The 21,122-nt window shown below is 30.3% G+C and overlaps 1 protein-coding gene and 1 pseudogene across 25 annotated transcripts in view; one reads left to right on the top strand and one right to left on the bottom strand.

Moving 5' to 3' along the window:
• LOC145248122 (disabled homolog 2-interacting protein-like) overlaps positions 1-21,122 on the bottom strand; it is a 1,344,959-nt gene that overhangs the window by 41,475 nt on the left and 1,282,362 nt on the right. For 23 of the 25 annotated variants that reach the window (XM_080109927.1, XM_080109924.1, XM_080109911.1 and 20 more), the window contains one exon: positions 20,042-20,247. In XM_080109927.1, the coding sequence (XP_079966053.1) occupies positions 20,042-20,247 (206 nt within the window). Of the gene's footprint in view, positions 1-3,846; positions 3,937-20,041; positions 20,248-21,122 lie in introns of all 25 variants that reach the window. The other 2 variants (XM_080109925.1, XM_080109921.1) reach the window with 1 other exon arrangement.
• Positions 11,876-11,992, top strand: LOC145248372 (5S ribosomal RNA; annotated as a pseudogene).

Raw genomic sequence — 21,122 nt, 5'->3', positions numbered from 1 at the left:
TTTCAGTTTCAAAGCTAAAAAACCTCAGAAAAGACCAAATAATGTTAGAAACTTTAGCAAACGTGAATGATATTAACCATACTTATTACAAGTGAATTTTTTTTTTTTTAATTCTTCAGAAGCACCAAATCAGCAAATTCTTTTTTCTTTTTGTTCTTGCCTAATACACAAAAATCTGTATGACATATGTTCCCGCAAAAATACACAAACATATTCCAAACAATCATATAAATTGGAACAGTAGTTTTATTTTGAAATAAGAAAATCACATTTTATGAGTTAGCAAAGAGCGGATGTCTTGTCCATCATTTTGAAAATAATCTAAAAACACAAAGGGAGATAACTCAACAAAATTCAATGTTGCAAGATTTATGTTGTAATGCCAACAAATTCCCATGAATCGCTTAAAAATGATTTTCATCATGAAAATAAAACGACTTGATCACTCTACATAATTTTTGCAATATGATATTTCTGCTTTGTCATAGTACATACATCATACAGATTTTTCTTCATTTTTGTTTTGTTTTTATAGAGAGAAATTCTGGACAAGAATTCATTTTTTTTATTTTAAACGAAAAAAAAATCCAGTTTTCTATCTAACTTAAGACAAGATGATCTTAATCTTTTGACTAGTGTTCAGATTAAAAAAAGGGGGGGGTTGAATTTAGAGCAGCGGATATGTTAAATTTTTCGTTTTCTTTTAACAATCTCGTGATTTGGTGGCCAATCAATGCAGCAATCTGAAGTTATTTAATTTTTTTTCTTCTTAAAATTCAACAAAAGTTTTTGGTGAAAATGTTGACTTTTAGATAAACAGTTCACCTTTAAAACCTTTCATAGCAAGATGAATCCTCTGCTAAAAAACTGAACTAATAATATTTTTTCAAAACAACAACTAATATATATATATATATATATATATATATATATATATATATATATATATATATATTTCTGTAGAAATATATTTTCTTATGATATATACCAATCCTTATTTAAGAAGCTCAATGTAATTACAGAGCAATATAGAGAATAAACAACAAAAAGTTATATTCCAAAATTCATGCTGTTGACCAGCTTATAATTTATTCCTTTAATTCAGTTGACTTACACAATTCTTGATAGTATCTGATTCGTAGGCAAAATCAATCACTTAATTATTATATCAATCAGTGAATGTATTATGCGCTTAACTCTTCAGAAGAAATAGCAACAATCAATCCGTCAAAAGGAAATGAAGTGTGATTTGATATGATTAAAAATTAATCAGTGTTTGATTTGTGAATGAAAAGATCAAAGAAAAATATTTATTTTTTAATTAAAAATGGCGTAATGGAAAAATAAAAAGGGTATATGCAGCTTCTCTTCCAATTTTCGGATTTTAATCATGTCAAATTATACCTCATTTCATTTTGACGGATTGATTGTTGCTATTTCATCTGATGAGTTAAGGGCATAATAGATTCACTGATTGATATAATAATTAAGTGATTGATTTTGCGCTACGAAACAGACAACTGAATTAAAGGATTAAATATACAATAAAATAAGAGATGAATAAAAATTACATATAACTTTATTATATCATGAGATCAATACGGAAGGAAGAGAAAATGGAGAGAAAAACCTCTTTAGACCCTGGTATTTCAAAGCTAACTGCTTCTCATCAGAAGAGGAGAATGCCATGATCTAAAGAAATTTTTCTCTCTCCACTTTACCTTTTTCTTGATCTGATGATATAATAAAGTTATGCAACTTTTATTCTTTTCATCTTTAATTTAATACATTTATTTTCTGCTCTTAAATGTGTTGAGCTTTTTCTATCTTGATAAAATTGCTTTGTTTCAGATATATTTTTTATCAGCTTCATTTAATGTATATATATATATATATATATATTGAGTAAAATGATTGATAATTTATAATTAAAAATTAAAAATCGGTCTCACAAGGAAGAACAAACAAATCAATAAATTGTACGATTGTTTCAGACATTGTTTTTATTGAGATAGACAATAAGTCTTGGACAATAATTTTATCATATAGGTTTTTTGAAACAAAGTCTCCTCATCAGCAAAAATCTTGGGCGGCTTTTTTTTAAAGACACCAAAATTATTTTTTTTACTTCTGCCATTCTCACAATTTGATTAAATGTCTGCATCGCAACGAGCACTGTTTTATTTTATTTTAGTTGTATTAATTTACTAATACATTAAAATATACTCTGCTCTTCGGACTGTTGTTCTAATAAAGAACTTTTGGCGCTTTATTACTATGAAAAAATAAGGAAAAATTAATATATATATATATATATATATATATATATATATATATATATATATATATAATTAGAATTTTTGTTGCTTTAGTATTATGAAGAATTAAAAAAAATAATATCAGTGAATAAAAGTATTAGAAGAATCATTTGTAAACATAGCACACACAGACCGAAAGTTTTGATTTGTGAATGAAAAGATCAAAGAAAAATATTTAATATTTGTGATTGGAGGATGAATAAAAAAAAAAATCAATTTGCGATTAGTCCATTGAGAAAACAAGCGAGAGATGAGCAAAAGGATGAGGATGTAAGAAATTATTGAGTTTTGTTATGGATCAAGAGGAAGGGGGAGGTGAGAGCAAATCATCCAATCAGATTTGAATTGGAATGAAGACAAAAAACAGAATTACATGCAACAGAAAGACATGATTCAAAGATACGATAGAGGTGCCTTCCAAAAGATACCATTTTTTTCTTTTTTTTTTTCTTTTCTTTTTTACACAAATGAACCATAATAATTGACTCTGACTAATAAATTTTAATTCTAGACAGATATGACTTTCAAATGAATCAACAATATGTTTCTTTCATAAGCAGTATTTGTTTTGTTTTTTACTTCTGCTATTCTCACAATTTGATTAATTTATGGCATCACCTCAAGCTGAAGATCCAGGCATTTAATGCAAATTCCAACACCATAACATCTTGAATCCTTGTCCATGAAAATCAATTATCCAACAAAATCATCATCAGCTGTTAATTTGAGCCTCGGAATTTAATCTCTCCAAAATTAGGCTGGTATTTACTTACTTCCCAGTGCAGGAAGATGTGATACAAGGTCAGAAAAAGGAAGATCACTCTGGTCTTTTTAAAAATTGTGTGAGCAGCCCTGTCGGCATTCTTCCATAGAGGTGCCTCAGGCAGTAAGCAATAAAATTACTCCACCCAAAAGATGAGAGGCAATGATTGTGAGGATGGACCTTCTAAAACTGCAGAGGATCAGCAATACATCGCATTCAACAGGGAAAAGGCTATTTCAAGAATGGCGTAGATTCTGTTGGTTTTTAGGTCCAGAGGGAAAAATTGTCTGATTTTGTTGTCACAAAAATTCTTTTTTCAGCTGGTGCACAAGGCCTTCTGTCGCTACCTTTTTCACTACATACGTCAAGGGAGGTCACTGTGATGACTGGAAACAGAATTCGATGTCTGAAAATTTATTAATTCAACTTAAAAATCGAGGAAAGTCTTTTTCTGCCTAGAATAAAGGTTTATCTGCAATGGTCAAACCTTATGGCTTATTTGTGCTCCGCAAAAAAAAAAAAAAAAAAAAAAAAAATTTCAGTGTTAGCCGACCTTACTAGTATAGTATCAATGAAGCAAAAGACACTGTAGATAGGCGAGCAGGAGTGGTTCCAGAGAAGGAGGAAAACGAGGAGGCGCGTAAAACAATGTGTGAGAGGGGAGGGGGAAGGGGCAGTTGATTATATTATTATTATTATTATTATTATTAATAAAGGAAATAAAAATCAAATAATAAAAAGGCAGATTTGTTTGAGTTTTCTCACCAGCCAAAAACGATTCCTAAGTTTGTTGGTCACTTATCCTCCACTTGAGCTACGGCTACTTTATTCACGAGTTGAACCTCGGATTCGGATCTTGAGACAAAAAATAAAAACAAACGGTCAGTACAGTAGTAGGGGTACGGGAGTATGGGGAGTGGGGTTTGGAGAAAACAAGGAAGCAGCTTCATGGACGGCTCCTCCTTTTGAGGGAGGGGGTTCAGTTTAACCAGCTTTGATAATCGAGGGGGGGGGGGAAAGTTAGGTATCCAGAGGTTTATATTCGATTCAGGAGGACAAATAAAAAGGATTGTAGAGAATCGATCAAAACAAATCGATTCCGTTTCCATTTATTTTTTTTTACCAAAAAATTGTTTCAAAAAGATAACTTTTATAATTCTTATTAGGATTCCACCCCCACCCCCACCAAAAAAAAAAAAAATGAATTAAAAAACAATAAACATTTTGGGGGTCATTTATAGGGAATCTATATTTTTTAAAGAATTGATTAAATAACTGGGGGAGAGAAGAGGAGAAAATATGCTACCCACATAAAACCGATTTTATCCCCAATTTGCATGAAAATAAAAGTTTGTGTTTGTATTTTGAAGAAAACTTGCATATTAAGAAAAACAGTTTGAAGAGGTTAATGTAGTTTGCTTGAAGCATTATCTAGTGTGCATATAAAGATAATTTATACAAGGAAATTGAATGCAGGGGTGTAATGGACAGACACAAACTACAGGAAATTAAAGTATATAATGATGGAATAAGCGATAAAAATTCACCTTTAATACAATATGTTCTTTTTTATATTTTATTCTTACATTGTGTTCTTTACTTGCATCAGTATGGTTAGATGGAAGTTCGGTATCATATGATATTTCGGGAAAATTTTCTTCTTCAGATAATCATGTATAATAGTTGGACATATCTGAGGGTAGAAATTTTCCTAAAATATGCAATATGGAACTTCCATCACAACATATTGATGCAAGTAAGAATACAATACAAATATTATATATATATATATATATATATATATATATATATATTAGTATTGAAATGATGTATCGGAATCAGTAGTAGATTCGGAAAAATTAGTGTATTTTCTGATGCCTTAACGATTCTTTTGATTGTCTTTTTTTTTTTTATTTGATTTTGTTTAAAGCAAAATCTTCCATTGCTGATAATAATGATAAATTAATAAATATTTATTGATTTTAAAATTCCAGTAAAGCTAAAATCTATAGATCATCCCCCGTAAGTGTAATTTTACGTTTACGAAAATATCTGCATACTTAACATGTTATTTTTTTTTCTTTTTACAGAAATCGGGGAATATAACAACTCTATATTAAATACTTAAAAATTCATAAGGAATCGGAATTGGGAACTTAGTATGGAATCAGTAATTGTATTGGAACCGGGAAAAATATTGGAATCATTCCATCACTAATATATAAATACATATATACATATATTTACATACACACACACATATATATATATGTGCATACATGCATACATATATTACACATACACACACGTATATAACATACATATTATATTAATGAAAAATGTATTGGCATAGCTTATTCCTCTGTCTTAATTTTCTTCAGTTCATGTCTGTTAAATCTCTGGATCATAATGCTTGCTATAAATTGTCTTTATCCAAATAGTTTTAAATTTAGACAGAATTAATATTTTGCTTATCAAAGAAAATGTTTTTTGTTTGTTTGTTTGTTTTTTTGCAAAAGTAAAAATTTCTGATAAAAAAATTAGATATTGCAGAAAATGTTATTGTTTTTCTTCTGAAACAAGTTCTGCTTAATAAGCAAAAAGTATTTGATAAAACGTTTCTAAATAAATAACGACCTTAACTGGAGAAAAAATTCTGTTTCAAAATATCACTGAATTTTATTAACTTTTTTAGTTAAAGCAGAACTTTTTACCACAACATTTTCTTAGATTGTGTTCAATCAAAAGTTCTTTTAGTTTTAGTTTTGAAATTTTTGCAGTAAAAATAGAGAGAAAAGTATTTTTATCTTTTTTATAAATGGGAAAGCTAGTGTTCTGGAAGCATTGTTGGTAAATAAATATGGTGGAGTATAAGAAAGCTACAACAATACAGCTTGTTAAAGTGATGTAACATATGAACAAAAATGGACAAACGAATGGAGGTCTTGTAGGTATTTTTTAATCTTTGTACATCTATTTATTTTCCCAAACAATCACGAATGCAAATCAGTAAATATTGACTTACTGTTTGAAATAACCAGGATGGTGAAAGTTTTCAATATTTCGAGAATATAATCTCTTTTTCAGAAGTTTTTACATTTTTCTTTTTTACCAACATTCTTTTGGTACCTCTTTTTTAAAAAAAAAAAACAAACAAACAAAAGAGATGATATTCTTGAAATATTGAAAACTTCCACCATCCCAGTTATTTCAAACAGTAAGCTCATATTTACTGATTTGCATTTGTGATTGTTTGGGAAAATAAATAGATATATAAAGATTAAAAAAAAAAAAATACCTACAAGACCTCAATTCGTTTGTCCATTTTTGTTCATGCGGCACATCACTTCAACACCCTGTTCCCCGCATTGTTATAGCCTTCTTATACTTCCTCCATTTTTTTAAAAATTTTTATTTTTCAACTGGTAACATTTTGATTCCCAAAATAATCTTATCAAAAGTAGAATCTCTTGAAATAAAATGTTTGGGTTTTTTTCCCAAATGTCAAAAATATAAATCAGGCAACATTCTTTGCCATGTTTTCTGCTCCATGGAACAATATGTCAGTGAAGGTTGTGACAATGACCACCACAAAATGGCCTTGGATGGACATTCAGATTGTATACAGACATAAATAACTTTAACCTCTCTTTTTACATGGCTTGTTGTTGCTATTTTTTTTTTTTTTTTGCCAAATATATTTGATTTAATATTCAAAAGATAGAGTAAAAAGATTTGAAAAATCCATTACAAACAAGAGAGAATATCACCACGACAACCTATACTTGAAGAATGCAAAGAAAGCGAAGGACAGCAAATTCATTTGTTCTTAACTAAAAGAATCTAACCTAAGCTCGATGGCTGATCTGCGTTTAGAAAAAAACTAATATAACAAATGTTCTTCCTCCCCATACCAGAACAAACCAGCCCAACAATAATTTCTGTTAATCTTTCTCATCTGTTCTTAATCGCCATTTTCTCATTTATTTTTTTTAAATAAAAATTAGGTGCTTGTGAAGATTTCACCCTATATTAAAAACAAAAATATAGAAAAATCTTTATGATGTACATATCTTTCACAGAACAAAAAGGATCACATTCCAAATGCCACGTAAATTAATCAAGTAGTTTTATTTTCAACCAATTTTAAGCAATTAACAGGAAATTGTAAGCATTACAAAGCTCATCTAACAAGTTTGAATTATTGCCGAGTTATCTCCCTTTTTTTCTTCAAGATGGCAATGTGAGATGATCTCTTCTCACTTACTCATATAATTTAATTTTCTTAGTTAAAAGCAAAACTACTAGATCAATTTACACGATTTTTGGAATGTGACATTTTCGTTCCATCATGCAATTTTTTTTTCATTTTTCTTTCTTAATATATGGGGAATTCTGGACAAGAACCTAAAAGTACCATTTCAATGAGATTAAATCAAGAATAGAAAGTTGCCTTGCAAGATTTTAAAAATCAGACCTAGACAGCATTTAAACTGACATATTAAAGTTGAATTCTAACTATTTCTGTTGATTTGTTATTATTGTACCATGTTATGGGTAGTATAATGTACTTTGCTATAATTCATTCAAACAATTTAAGCAGCCCCACCCGAACAACTGGTAATATACAAACATGAATTAGAAAGGGGAATAACTCATATTTTTAATGGAAGAATACAAAGGAAAGTTATCTTCCTTAAAACTAAAATTGTATTTCTTTTTCTGAATAAAGCCTAAACATGTGCAAAGAAATAAAAATTAAACACTAAAATGACATGGTAGAAAAAAGACCTGCATGCATTGAAACGGAATCTTTTGAAGTACTTTATGCACAACCAACACCAGTCCAATATATCTAAGATTAAGATGTTTCAGGATTTAAAAAAAACAAAAAAACTGCCTCCATCAAAACCGTTTCCGAAGAGAAGAAGAACTGGTCACATGAGAAGAACCAATTCCGCAGACATTTGAGAGAGAGAGAGAAAGAGAAATGCAGTAATAATAATAGCAGCCGCAATGACACATTTTTGTGCAACATGTTCACATATTTGCATGCACCAAAAATAAAATGATCTTCATTTAAAAAAAAAAAAAAAAAAAAAAGTGCATCTACAAATTACAAAAAATATTAAACAAAAAGTTTTTATAAAACAAAAAACATACAAAATACAATTTCAAAAAGTTTCCATTTAAGGAAAATTGTTTTCATAATTTTTTCAGCAGCTTTGTAACACCCACTTCCCGTATTTCGTTCTTTAGTCCTTAAATTCCATGAGCGATGTTTCTGACAAAGAGGGAAGATTTTTTTACTGGGTCGGAATCTATCCATACAGCATATACTATTTACTATTTTAATTTTTAATCTTGAAGCAGTATTTTTAGCTTTTTACATCAAGTGGATTCATGCCTTGTCTGCAGCGAATTCCATAACAAAAAATACTCGAGGACATTTGGAGACATGCAAATAACATTTGTAGCTAAACAAAGTGCATCAACAATAGTTAACAATAAGCCGGTTCGGTTTTCCCATTGAAAACAACATTTCTTGAAAATTTTTGAAAAAAAAAAGAAAAAAAAAAAAAAGAAAAAAAAGCTTACTTAACATAAATTTTGATAATGCAGTATAATGTGGTTTCAAAAAAATGCATTTCAGATAAAAACACCAGTACTTACGGGTCATGTAAAAATCAGTATAAATTCCAAAAATTACGAAAAATGATCCAGTAGAAAAATAATTTCAAGTAAAAATAAAAATTATTGAGTTTTATCATATGTGGAAGAGTTCTTGAAATCCAGGGGAGTTAACTGCAATCATTTCGACTTATTACCCTTGCTTTCAATGAAAATCTGCCATTTTCAAAATACAAAATGTTGAACACGTAATATGTATGTTCATTTTTATAAAAAGCACATCTTCTACTAAATCATTTTTCATAATTTTTGGAATTTATACTAATTTCAACATGACATTATTACAATTACTACTATTTTTATCTGAAATTTATTTGTTTGAAAATCCAATTACTGCAGAAACACCTAAATCTTGTTGCAGAGAATATCTATGACAATTTGCCGGAATAAAATAAAGCAGTAAAACAAAATCTAATTTTTTTTAGGAAGTCAATCAAAAAAAAAAAAAGAAAAAGACATTTTCAGCAGTAGATATTTATTTGCTGCCTAGCACAGCAAGATGTGACTAGGTCAGAAGGTGGGGCACTCTGGTCTATCAAAAATTGCCTGGGCATCCCTGTCTGCATTTCCCGGTAGGAGTAACTCAGGCAACAAGCAATAAACTTGCCCCACCTGAAAGCTGAGTGGCAAGGCTTGTCGGAGGTTGGCCCTCCTAGATAATACCCAGGCAGCATACCTCAGCCCAACAGGTAGTAGGCCAGTTCCTGGCCCATCACCTGTTGGGCTGATTGTCAAGAATGGATTTTTCATTTATACTTTCTACCCAGGTTTTCAAGCAACTGAAGCAGCAAGGAGACCAACCCTGCAACATTCAAAAGAATGGGAGGGTATTTTCAGCGGTATGTTATCTGAAATTTTCAATGGGGACATTTTTGTGTACACATGCACGAATAAAATTATTTTTACTATGACCATTAAAAAAAAAAAACATTCATTCAGACTGGTTAAAATCATTTATGTGACACATTTTCATAAACACAAATATTTGCCCAAAAGATACTGATTTGGTGAAAATGTATTTTATTTATTCAGCAGTGACAGTTATTTGGACAATTTATATTAAACAAGTAGGACTACTTAGCATTGCCTGGGACAAACGTGCAATAAATTTCTATAAAAACCTTTATCTCTCTATATACGGTGATCTTTTTTTTCTTTCCCTCCTCCATTTAACTTTTCCTTCTCCCCACAAAGCCCATTCCTCTCTCTGAACATGCATTTTCATTTTATGTTTTCTTTTTTAGTGAAACCTAGTTATCCCCCTTGCATTATCATCCAGAGTGACACAGACACCGACTGTGGTTCTTAAACTTGCTTGCAAATTTTAGCAAAGATTTTTGCCTCCCCCACCGACGCCAAGAATTGCAAACAGTTATCACTTTTGCAGGAAGATTTATATATCTAGTTACGAAATAACTAACATTTAAAAATTGATATTTATGATATTTCATTCTTTTTACAAATGAAACATGTATATTTATGTAAAAAGAAAAAAAAATATTTTGCAATTGCAAATGAGTAGACTATCAAAAATAAATTTTAATTCAACATTCGTTCAGGCATTTTTAGTTTTTAATTAAACGTATTTAAAATGAGATTGAACACAAAAATTTTTCAATAAAAATAAATACGTTGAACACTACTGGTAGAAATACCTGAAAAATCTGGGGGGGGGGTTACAAATCAAACTGTCAAACAAGAGTGAGACTTGTTTAAATGTTTTTATTTCTAAATTATTTGTTTTTCTTTTAAATGTTCAATACAGGATGGGGCCGAGCAACTTGCTTATTTTGAATATAAATTAAAACACAAGTAATGCAGATACACACATAATTCTTTGAACTGTAACTAGTACAACATTTAAATTTTATTTTTTACCAGTTTTAAAGATGACATCAGTAAGATGGTATCCATTGTTTTTTATACACTGAGTTGATCGAACTCTGAAGTTTCGGTCAAGTCTTTCCAGCATATCGATAGGTATGCTGGTGACAACTTAACAAATGTTTTTCAAGGTGCTAAGACGATCGTTGTAAACAATTGATTTCAGATATTCCCATAAAAAACGGACACATAATGATAAATCAGGGGACCAATGCAATGTGATGGCCAATGCGGATCATCCCTTCAAGGATATGAGGTGTCCTGGGAAGTTCTGCTGCAAAACAGTCATTGATGTGCGCTATGTGTGCCATGGAAAAAATAAACAAAAACTATATAACGCACGTTAAAAACCAAACTGTACGCAACACCCTCCATCCCAATCATCCTTGGAGCAACCACTGCTTTAGGGCGCCAAATTTAAATAAGCAAGTTGCTCTACCCCACCCTGTACTACAGATCTTATACCCACTTGTAGTTAAACTTATATGACAATTTTAATTATGGGGTGAGAATACACATGGATAAAACTAGTACACAATTTATATTGCAATGAAAGGAAGTGCAAAAATAAATTGTTTCACAACATTTTTTTGTTCCGAGAATTCAGTCAACAATGATCCGGCATAAAATTGCTTCAGAGACTATTTGGAATTATGTTTATGTTCTTAATTTGTATATGCATACATTCCAAATCATCTCAACTGCACTTTTCTCCAAGGTCACAAAGAGAAGTTCGGTGGGATCATCAACATCTTATATGTTTTATTTGTCTTCACTGTTAATAATGGTTGCTATATATATTACATTAGGTGTTTAACATTTAATCATCAATGGGCAATTTTTTTTTTGGGGGGGGGGCAATTAAAATCGTTACTATATTAAAACTTTTATTACTGTTATTATTATTACAATTACTACTACTAATTATGTTTGTTTGTTATTATTTGTACGATTCTTATACAACAATAACGGAGTTTGATATTATTCCTAGGAAAATATCTCTTATCTCAAACACTACTTTGCCTATATATATATATATATATATATATATATATATATATATATATATATATATATATATATATATATATTAAATTTATTTATACAAACATTGATGGCTACATATGTGCATACACGTTTCTGTAATCACCCGTTACTGGGGAGATTACGTCTTCAGGCCAAGAATTACCCTTGAAAATTATAATATATATATATATATATATATGGCATAATCTCGTTGACACACCGGTTCTCGCCAGATCACCAAAGTTAAGCAACGTTGAGCCTGGCTAGTACCAGATGGGTGACTATTTGGGAATTCTAGGTGCTGTATGTGCTTTCTGCTCATCTCGGCATCGTTTCCAGTCGTCTTGTACCTCAACTTGCCACTGGAATAGAACAATGTTGACTCAGGAGAGGCATGGTCGGAGACTGCGCAACTCTTGCCACACAAATTTCACTTACAGTGAGTATCCATAGTCTGTCAAAACTGAAGGAAGCCACAATATATTATAATAATAATATCATATTACTGTCCGCCTGCTAACAATTTGATTACAATGTACAAAAGGTACACTGTTTCACAAATAGACGTCAATACTGAAAAAGGACTTTTACACACTTTTATTCCTGCATGATTTCTATATATACTATTCATTCTAAAGGAATCAACATTTACGAGGTCATCTCATTTGCATATTACCTTAAAGAAAATCTGTTTTAATAATTAGCTCTAAATGTTTCAATGGAAATTAATAATAGAGTTGTTTGAAGTATTCTATTTAGAAATATTATATACAGTTGATTTATTTAATTTATTTTTAATTATTATTATAACCAAGATCAACTGCGTTTAAACACAGAATGTTTTCATTTAACCTATGAGTTATTTCCCTTTAAGCTATGAGATTTTTATTTCTCCGTTTGAATTTCATAGATGAAGATGACTATGCTTTATACATCCAAAGATCCAAAATATGGTCAACTTCCAAGAAAATTGTAACAACTTGGGATATTTGGTGTATCTTAAATAGTATGTAGCTAAACTCTCCGCCTGGTAATGTCTTTTACCTGGCAACACCAGGTATATATATATATATATATATATACTAAGCAAAATTAATTCACTGAAAATACTTTGCTAATATAAATGAAATGAATTAACTGAAAATTTTTTTCTCTTAAAATCAAAAATTTGTCTGTGCTTTTGTTTGAAGCGTGCAAAGTCTCTGACCTTGACGTCGTAAAACATGTGTCTGTTGAGAAATGTCTAAAGCCATGCCAAAGTCTAAAAGAGAAAGAAAAAAGTTGCTAAATGAAAGCAGCAGTAAGTAGGGGGAGAAAGAGAAAGAGAGAGGTTAAGCTATTTCAAGCTAAACAAAAAAATGCTTCTTCATAAAATGCCATAAATAAATAAAGGTCGAACTGCAAAGGTCAAAAAGAACGTTTTAATTGACTTGTTTTATATTTGCCAATGGAATTTATCTCAGAATATATTATGTATTATGCTGCTATTTTTAACACTCATGTTGACATGAGTAATATAATTAAATAAACTATTAATTTAATCCACAGGGCTGGAAATAAACAATAAAAACCACAAAGTGGAAAATGAAACTTATACTCACTCAAACATGAGTATTAACCTAAAACAATGGCGTCATACATAATTTATTTGTTTAAAAGATTTCCCACATGAAACTAGCTGAAGGTTTGGTCACTTCTGCGAAAGATTATTTATAACTAGCAAGACCCATGGAAATTCCACAGAATGAGAACTCAATCGATAAACATGTTTTGATAAAGTTGGTATTTTTCTGGATAGCACAAAAAAATTAGGTTTTTGGACAAAAAAAATCAGCATGCAGCAAGTATGAGTTTATTAATATTTCAATGAAAATAATGTTAACTGGATTTTAAACGTAGAACTGACCTAAGCCATATAAAATACAAAGTACTAATCAATTCTCAGAAAGCAATATTGTGCTATATAGTTCAATACAAATAATGAAACCACATTGTAAGCGATAATTTTTAATTCACTCCTTTAGTAATAGACAATGGTAGACAATGTCAGTGTTTATTTATTTATTTTTTTTCCTGTTTCTGTCAAATGGTCCCTTTTTTCTTTTACATAACGTTTCACCAACTTCTTTCCTCGGTAAAGAACCATTGCACATTATAATTACTATGATTTCCTTTCTTGCAACATTGCAAAAATGATCCCATATTATAATGATGTTCGAAAACAAGGTTACATCAAAGAGGGATCACTCACATTTTTATCCAGGATTGCCAGACGGGATTTTTTACACCCAAATTTCACAGATTTTTGGCCCCTTTGGAAACAGTTCGACTTTCAAAAATTGTATTTGGCCTTTTTCAGAGCATAATGTATGGCCTAACTAAGAAAGGAATAAGCAGAACATTATATAGGTTTACGTGATTGAAAGATGTATTTAGGCAATTAATTCCTAGTTCAGTCATGTAAATTATTTAAAGTTGAAGAGAAAAGTTATTTTGTGTTCATCATGCAGATGTTTAATTTGTTTTTTTTTTTTAATACAGTAGAATCCCGGGGTACAGCATTGAAAATTAACAAAATACAGCACAGTATATAATACATATGTACATAATCAAATAACACTGTAAATAACACCGTAACCTGAAAAAAACATATCCTAGGGCCACCGTATCCCAGGGTTCTACTGTACAGAGGAGATTCTGGACAAGGAACTATTTTTTTTTTTTTTTTAGTAATGAAACTAAACTTAAGTATTCAAAATGGTGGGCATACTAAGTACTTGCATATTTATCTCCATAATAACATAAGTTTTTACCTGCAGATAAAAATTTGCTAAAAAAGATAAAAATCTGTGAGAAACCAGGATATTGGTACTCTTGTATTGTTTGTAGACAGGGTTACTCACTAGCTAATTTTAGTGTTGTGGGTGTCAAGGGGTGTATTTACTTTGTTTTTATGGCGGGGAGAGGAGGCAGAAATTATCGGGATAAAATGATTACAGAATTTATAAGCAAAGGTAAAAATCAATAAAATGTTGGAGAAAGGTGGGAGAAGAAAATGTTATGTGGATGAGGGGAGGGGGATGAGTGATGATGAAGCCAAAAAAGATGGATGAGAGAAAAAAATAAAAAGTTATTAAAGAGAAGTGAAGATGGAAGGAAGTAGACACACTAGTACAATGACAACATAAAACACATCATGGTTTAAGATTTTTTGTAAAGAAAATCCATAGATAATCTTTTTTGTTTTTTAAATAATCTTTAAAGAAAAAAGAAAAAAAAAAGACATTGCTAAGAAAAATCTGTTTCTTTTTTTTTTCTTCTTTAAAATTATTAGTTTTTTCATTTCTTTGGGAATTTTTTCAATTTCTAATTTCTGTTAAAAAGTTTTCTATCTCGCCCAGCAACAAAAAACTAAAACGAACTTAACATGAATGCACAAAACCAAAATTTAGTTGCAACTTCGGCGTTTGTGCAGTACAGTGGGATTTTGAAATAAGGGCATTAAACTTTATATTAAATACTTTGTGGAATTTTTCATAGATTTTAATGTGAAATTTTTCATACATTTTAATGTGGAATTTTTCATACATTTTAATGTGAAATTTTTCATACATTTTAATGTGAAATTTTTCATACATTTTAATGTGAAATTTTTCATACATTTTAATGTGAAATTTTTCATACATTTTAATGTGAAATTTTTCATACATTTTAATGTGAAATTTTTCATACATTTTAATGTGGAATTTTTTATACATTTTAATGTGAAATTTATCATACATTTTAATGTGAAATTTATCATACATTTTAATGTGGAATTTATCATACATTTTAATGTGAAATTTATCATACATTTTAATGTGAAATTTATCACCAATCAATCAATTTAACAATTCGCCATTCCCATGTTGGACAGGTAGTATGTATGATTTTTTGTAAAAACGATCTAACACATCTTCTACTGGATCATTTTTGGTTATTGATATTTATATTAATTTCAACATTTCATGTACGTATCTTGTCATCTGGAATGTGTTTTTTTCAAAATCCACTATTTTGCACAAACAACGGAAGTTTTACAAAAATACAAAAAAATAATGATAAACTGAGAAAAAAAAGATACTGATACCCTATAGTCATTTGTTATGATCTACCTATGAGTATAAAATCGGCACTACCAACAGCCAGACACAAAATGTAAATAGTAATCATTTCTTAAATGTTCCATGAGAATCACTTCAGAAAAAAAAAAAAAAAAGCCACGATTATCTCCCTTTAAGAAAATGCTCTCGTACGCATTATCTCCCCTATATGAACACCTATCGTGACAAATCATAATTAAAAAAAGAGAAATAATATGATCAAGCTGAATAATTCAAACATTTTACAAACGATTTAACAATTTTAGAGATTTATTAAACTTATTGACTTAATCTTTGTTCTTAGTACATTGATGCAGATTCTCAAACTTATTTTCCAGTGAGAATAATTATTTTTACAAAACTAAAAATTAAAAAAAACATCAAATGAAAACAAATGGCTGTGGAAATAGGTATTTCTGTAAAGGAATTATTAGATTAATAACAAAAGAATTACAAAAATAAAAAACCACAAAAAACACACAAAAGAATGATGTTAGTTTAAGTTTGTATCAAGCCAGTAAATGAACACTTGTGCATTATTGATATTTTGGACATTTTTTTTTTTCTTCTTCTTTTAAGAACTCCTTTTAAAACAAGGGGAAACAATTCAAGAAGACCCTATTCGAAAATATCAAAGTTTCACATAATTTTAAAACGGCAATTTCTGAAACTAACGGTTCCTGTGGAGATCATTGTTCAGGTATAATATTCGTGCATCCATTTTTGTTATTAATTAAATTCCTAATATATATGATCGCTAACTTACTTTTCAATTTATCCTTTAGTGTATTTTTAACTTGTTTCCCTTTTCCTTTTCATAAACTGGCTTGACGATTTCCAGGACTAGGTTATTATGAAGACAAGGTCTTTTTTTTTTTTTCTTTTTTTTTTCACTTAAAATTGTTTCATTCTTAGATGGATTATTTTGAGGTCTTAAAATACAAGCAATAATGGCGAAAAAAAAAAGATAAGGGTACATAGTTTTTAAAGCCAGTCTATCATCATTTTTTTTTTTTTTTTTTTTTAGGTTTCCGACTACTTTTTGATTGTATTTGAAAGATTAAAGACTAAAGTTGATTTTCAAAAGGAAAAAAAAACTATTTGTACATGTGAAAAATGTTTCCATGACAACATTTGGAAACTGACAAATTCAGCTTAATTTTGAAGTTAAATAAATTCATTGTAAAAATTCGTTGAAAGATAAATATTAGTTTTCTGAGTCTATTTCAAAGATAATTAGTAAAGTTTTAAGATATTGAATTAAATTTAAAAAAAAAAAAAAAAAAAAAGCAACTTGTTTGTACAAAAAAATAGCTTTATTAACTCCCAACGAGAGATTCTGGCTTCATGCAAACCAAAACAAACAAAGTCATCTAAAAATGGTTTCTACGAAAGCCCAAAATGTCAGAAAGTCAAAAGGCTCTCTGAAAATGACGCCAGGTAGTTGGAAGGAGGTAGGAGGTGCTGGTTTTCTTTTTTTTTTTTCACATCTGTGCATCCGTACATTCCTATCATGAACGTTTGCATAATTTTTGCAATTTTTTAATTTTATTATTTTTGTGTGTTTCAGCTTTTAAATTAAAAAAAAAAATTTTTATTATTTTTCAAGATTATATAAAATTATGTTACGCTATAAGTTACATGTCCATTCAAGCAAGGAAAATATTAGAATCTTACAAATAAAAATTATGCGAAACATTTAAAAAAAAAAAAAATAAATATTTTTTGCAATGTTTTTGTGTGAAAATATTAAATAAACAATCCTTAATTCAATGGTAATATCGGTAGTTCAAGAAATTCATTTTTCTCCAAGTTATATCGAATTCATTAATACAAACTTTTCATAATGTTCCTGTAAAAATTAATTTTTATTTTTTATTGTTAAAAATGCTTCATTTTCATAAAAAAAGCAAAAATAATTTTACTAGTGAAAACCATAACTTTAGTAAAGGTGTTTTTTGTGCAAAATAATACATTTCCACTGAGATTCAAATAAAAATAATGTGTTCATTATATTCCGTGATCATTATATGATAAATACTTAAAATTTCATTCAAATTGGTTAATTCCTTAATTTTTGATGAATTTTTAAGTAAAGGGAGGAGTCAAAATATTTATAAATTTAGAGCATCAGCTGTTTATTTTGCACGTGCCTACAAAATATCTCCTGCAGAATATGCTTAGTTTTGTTTAGTCAATGCTAGTTATAACATCATAATCCTAAATAATCGTATCCTTTCACATTATTGCCCATTAAATTATCTTGAGAAATAAAACTATCAGAGAAAAAAAAAAAAAAACGTATGTGGTTCTAGCAAGAATCGTATCCTTTTCCATTAGCGACCGTGATTGAGCATATAAAAAGAAAACTCAGCTAAGGGAAATAACTCTTATTCTGTTGATAAGAGTTATCGTTCTTTATTTGGGTTTGCAACTTAGATACAGAGCTTAAGAAAACGCAATGGTTATAAGAACATAAAAATATTTCTAAAAAAAATTTGAACGTAATGAATCCTGGACAGCGCTGGATTGGTATAACTAGTAATATGTACAGCTATGGTGGTGTAGCAGTTACTGTAGCGGACGGAGCGTGTCATCTTTCAGTTCTATTGGAACTATTGCATCCCTTTTACTAATATCTTTCGGAAGAGTATGGATTCATCCTTTCCTAGACTAGAAGTAAAATTATAACAGAGGCTAAACACAAAAGCTTTGGTAGGGCAACTAAATCTACGAAACACTACTCTGTAGAGGACGAGCTTTTTATTATTTTCTATTTTTTTTTTTTTTTTTTTTTACAAGTGAGTACCGACTTATCAAGGCCCAAAGGTCTCTCGAGGATAAGGGTTCATGAATGTAAGGTGGTAGTGTAGTGTAGTAATCGTTAATGGTGTAAAATGGGTAGAATTTGATTATTTAAGAGGACGGCTTAACAAGAGCTTGTTTACATTGAACTTGAAGGCTACGATAATGTAGTCAGTCAGGGAGCAGGCCAGCGGGACAGGGTTCCATAGGCAAGCAGTTCTAAGAAGCTTTGTTCATGAAATCTGCATTTAAATTTAGGCACAGATAGCGAGTTAGGGGAAATTGTTGATAGTCGAGTGTTTTTTTTTTTGTAATAGTCCAGCAAGGGAGGAAGTGGGGGGAGGGCATAGGTTGGAACGGAGACGAACACTTGCCATGAAAATAATGATAGATCTAGTTTTAATAAAAAAAAAAAAAACATACATACTATCGGCCTAACATTTTGAAATGGCTGATTTTAATTGAAACAAACAAAATAAGTTTGTCATATAGAATTGGTTTCACAACTATTCCACATTAAAACATTAGAACTTAAAAGATTTGAGTTGCTCATCTAAGGCTAAGGGAGCACCTCAGCATGCTTACAGACCAACTCTGACTTCTGATCTCTGATTAATTATAGCTCAATTGATCCAACAGTTACTAAAATACAGTGCTGTGAATAGGATTCAAATCTGGGAGGAAATAACCAGTTGGCTTTTTCTACAATAAAACCTTTGCTTTTGACTAGCCAATTGTCATTTGTAATTGTTGTATCATGTTATTGTCAATAAAATACGACACTTAGCTGTAATTTATTTATTTTTTATAAAATATTCTGGTTTGATTAAATGAAGATTAAAAGGCATTTAAAAGAAAATGTCCAATTCGATTTCTCCACAATGCACAAGTCACTAACGATCAAATAAATATACAGACAAAAAAAAAGAAATGGGTTAACTTTTTTTTTTTTTTTTTTCAGAAATAATAGTATTTTATTTGGAAAAAGAAAATGTGTATACTAAACTCTCAACAAATGAAACACAAAAACAACAAAATAGCACATTAACAAAAAATAAAGAAAATTTCTTAAAAAATGATACAAAAGACATAAGATAAACAGATATGCATCACAAAGAGCACTTTTGGGTAGAGCAGCAAAGTAGGGGACGGGGGAGGTGATTTGATAAAATAAATTTGATGAAAGCAATTCAGCACACAGACAACAGAAAAGGCACAAAAAAAAATAAACAAAAAAACTATTTTTCATTAAATAAAAAAAAATTTTAAATGCAAAAAAATAATAAAATGCAAAAAAAAATTTTAAAAACAATGAGAGGTTTAATTTTTCTTTTTTTTTTTTCTCGCGGAAGTTTTGAGGGCGAAAAAGGTATGTTTCGAAAGGGTCACATTGATCTTTGGAGAAGACATACCGTTCAATGATTGTCTTCATTTGGTCATCTTTCTCTGCCTGTTGTTTTCGCATCCGTTCCTCACTCTCTTCAAGACGCTGTTGCCAGTCCTGCATCATCTGCTGGGCGCCGGTCTCCGGGTTGAAGCGTGACCGACAGTTGGCCTCGTGCAGCTGAGACCGAACCTCCATCAATTCCTGTCTTAGAATCAATACTTCCTTCTCGTACTAGAACAAAAGCAAAACAGGAAATCAAAAACAGAGCCGACGGAAAGACGAAAAGCAAACAAGCAAAGCCGCAAAGGAAGAAGAAGAAAAGGTGACAATAAAAGAAGCGAGTGAGGGAACAGGGGCAAACAAATCAGCAAAAAGCAACAAAGCAAAAAAAAAAAAAAAGAAACTCACTTCAGCAAAATCAGCAAAGGAAAGAACAGATTTTAAAAGGTGAAGGGATGGGGGTTAACAAAAACTAAGCGAAAATGACTATGGCAGAGAAGGTTTATTTTCTAGATATAATCAAATCCAAAATTTTAAAATTGCTTATTGCTGACGGCTTGTCCATAAGTACTGTGTGACTGCAACACACCCTATCTAATTTTATATTTACAGGGTGGAATGATAAAATTATCGCCCTAGAAAAGACAAAATGATTCCATTTCCATTTGATAAAAACCGGTTTTCTTTTTTTTTTTTTGCTGCAGACCATCTACTAGTTGGCCAGTTGTGTACAAATCCCAAGAGCGATAGGAGCCATCTATCATGTTTAAAAGTGACACAAAGTTCAATGAGCGAAATTGGAGATGCACCACTGTACAACTCATGCTCTCTACCAATCCAAGTTATAACAACAGGACCATTGCCAGCACCCTCAAAATGCATTGCTGGATTGCCAGGAATAACAGGAATGTGCCCAAGGTGACGAAAACTAAGTTTCTGGCCACGATTATGGTCTTTGGTGTCATTTTAAGTGAGGGCTATATTACGCCACCTCACATCTTCGAAGTCAGCTTGAAAGTTTACACCAAAGTGTACCTGGATGTGCTGAAGAGTGTGGTGATCCCCTGGTGCAATCAGGTGGCCACTGGCAGACCCTGGGTGTGGCA

The sequence above is a fragment of the Euprymna scolopes genome, chromosome 26 (genome assembly GCF_053919585.1).
Source record: "Euprymna scolopes isolate OS-2025 chromosome 26, ASM5391958v1, whole genome shotgun sequence".
In the NCBI taxonomy this organism is placed as follows: Eukaryota; Metazoa; Mollusca; class Cephalopoda; order Sepiida; family Sepiolidae; genus Euprymna; species Euprymna scolopes.
The sequence above is the reverse complement of the archived record's forward strand: the minus strand, read 5'-3'. Positions and strand labels throughout refer to the sequence as shown.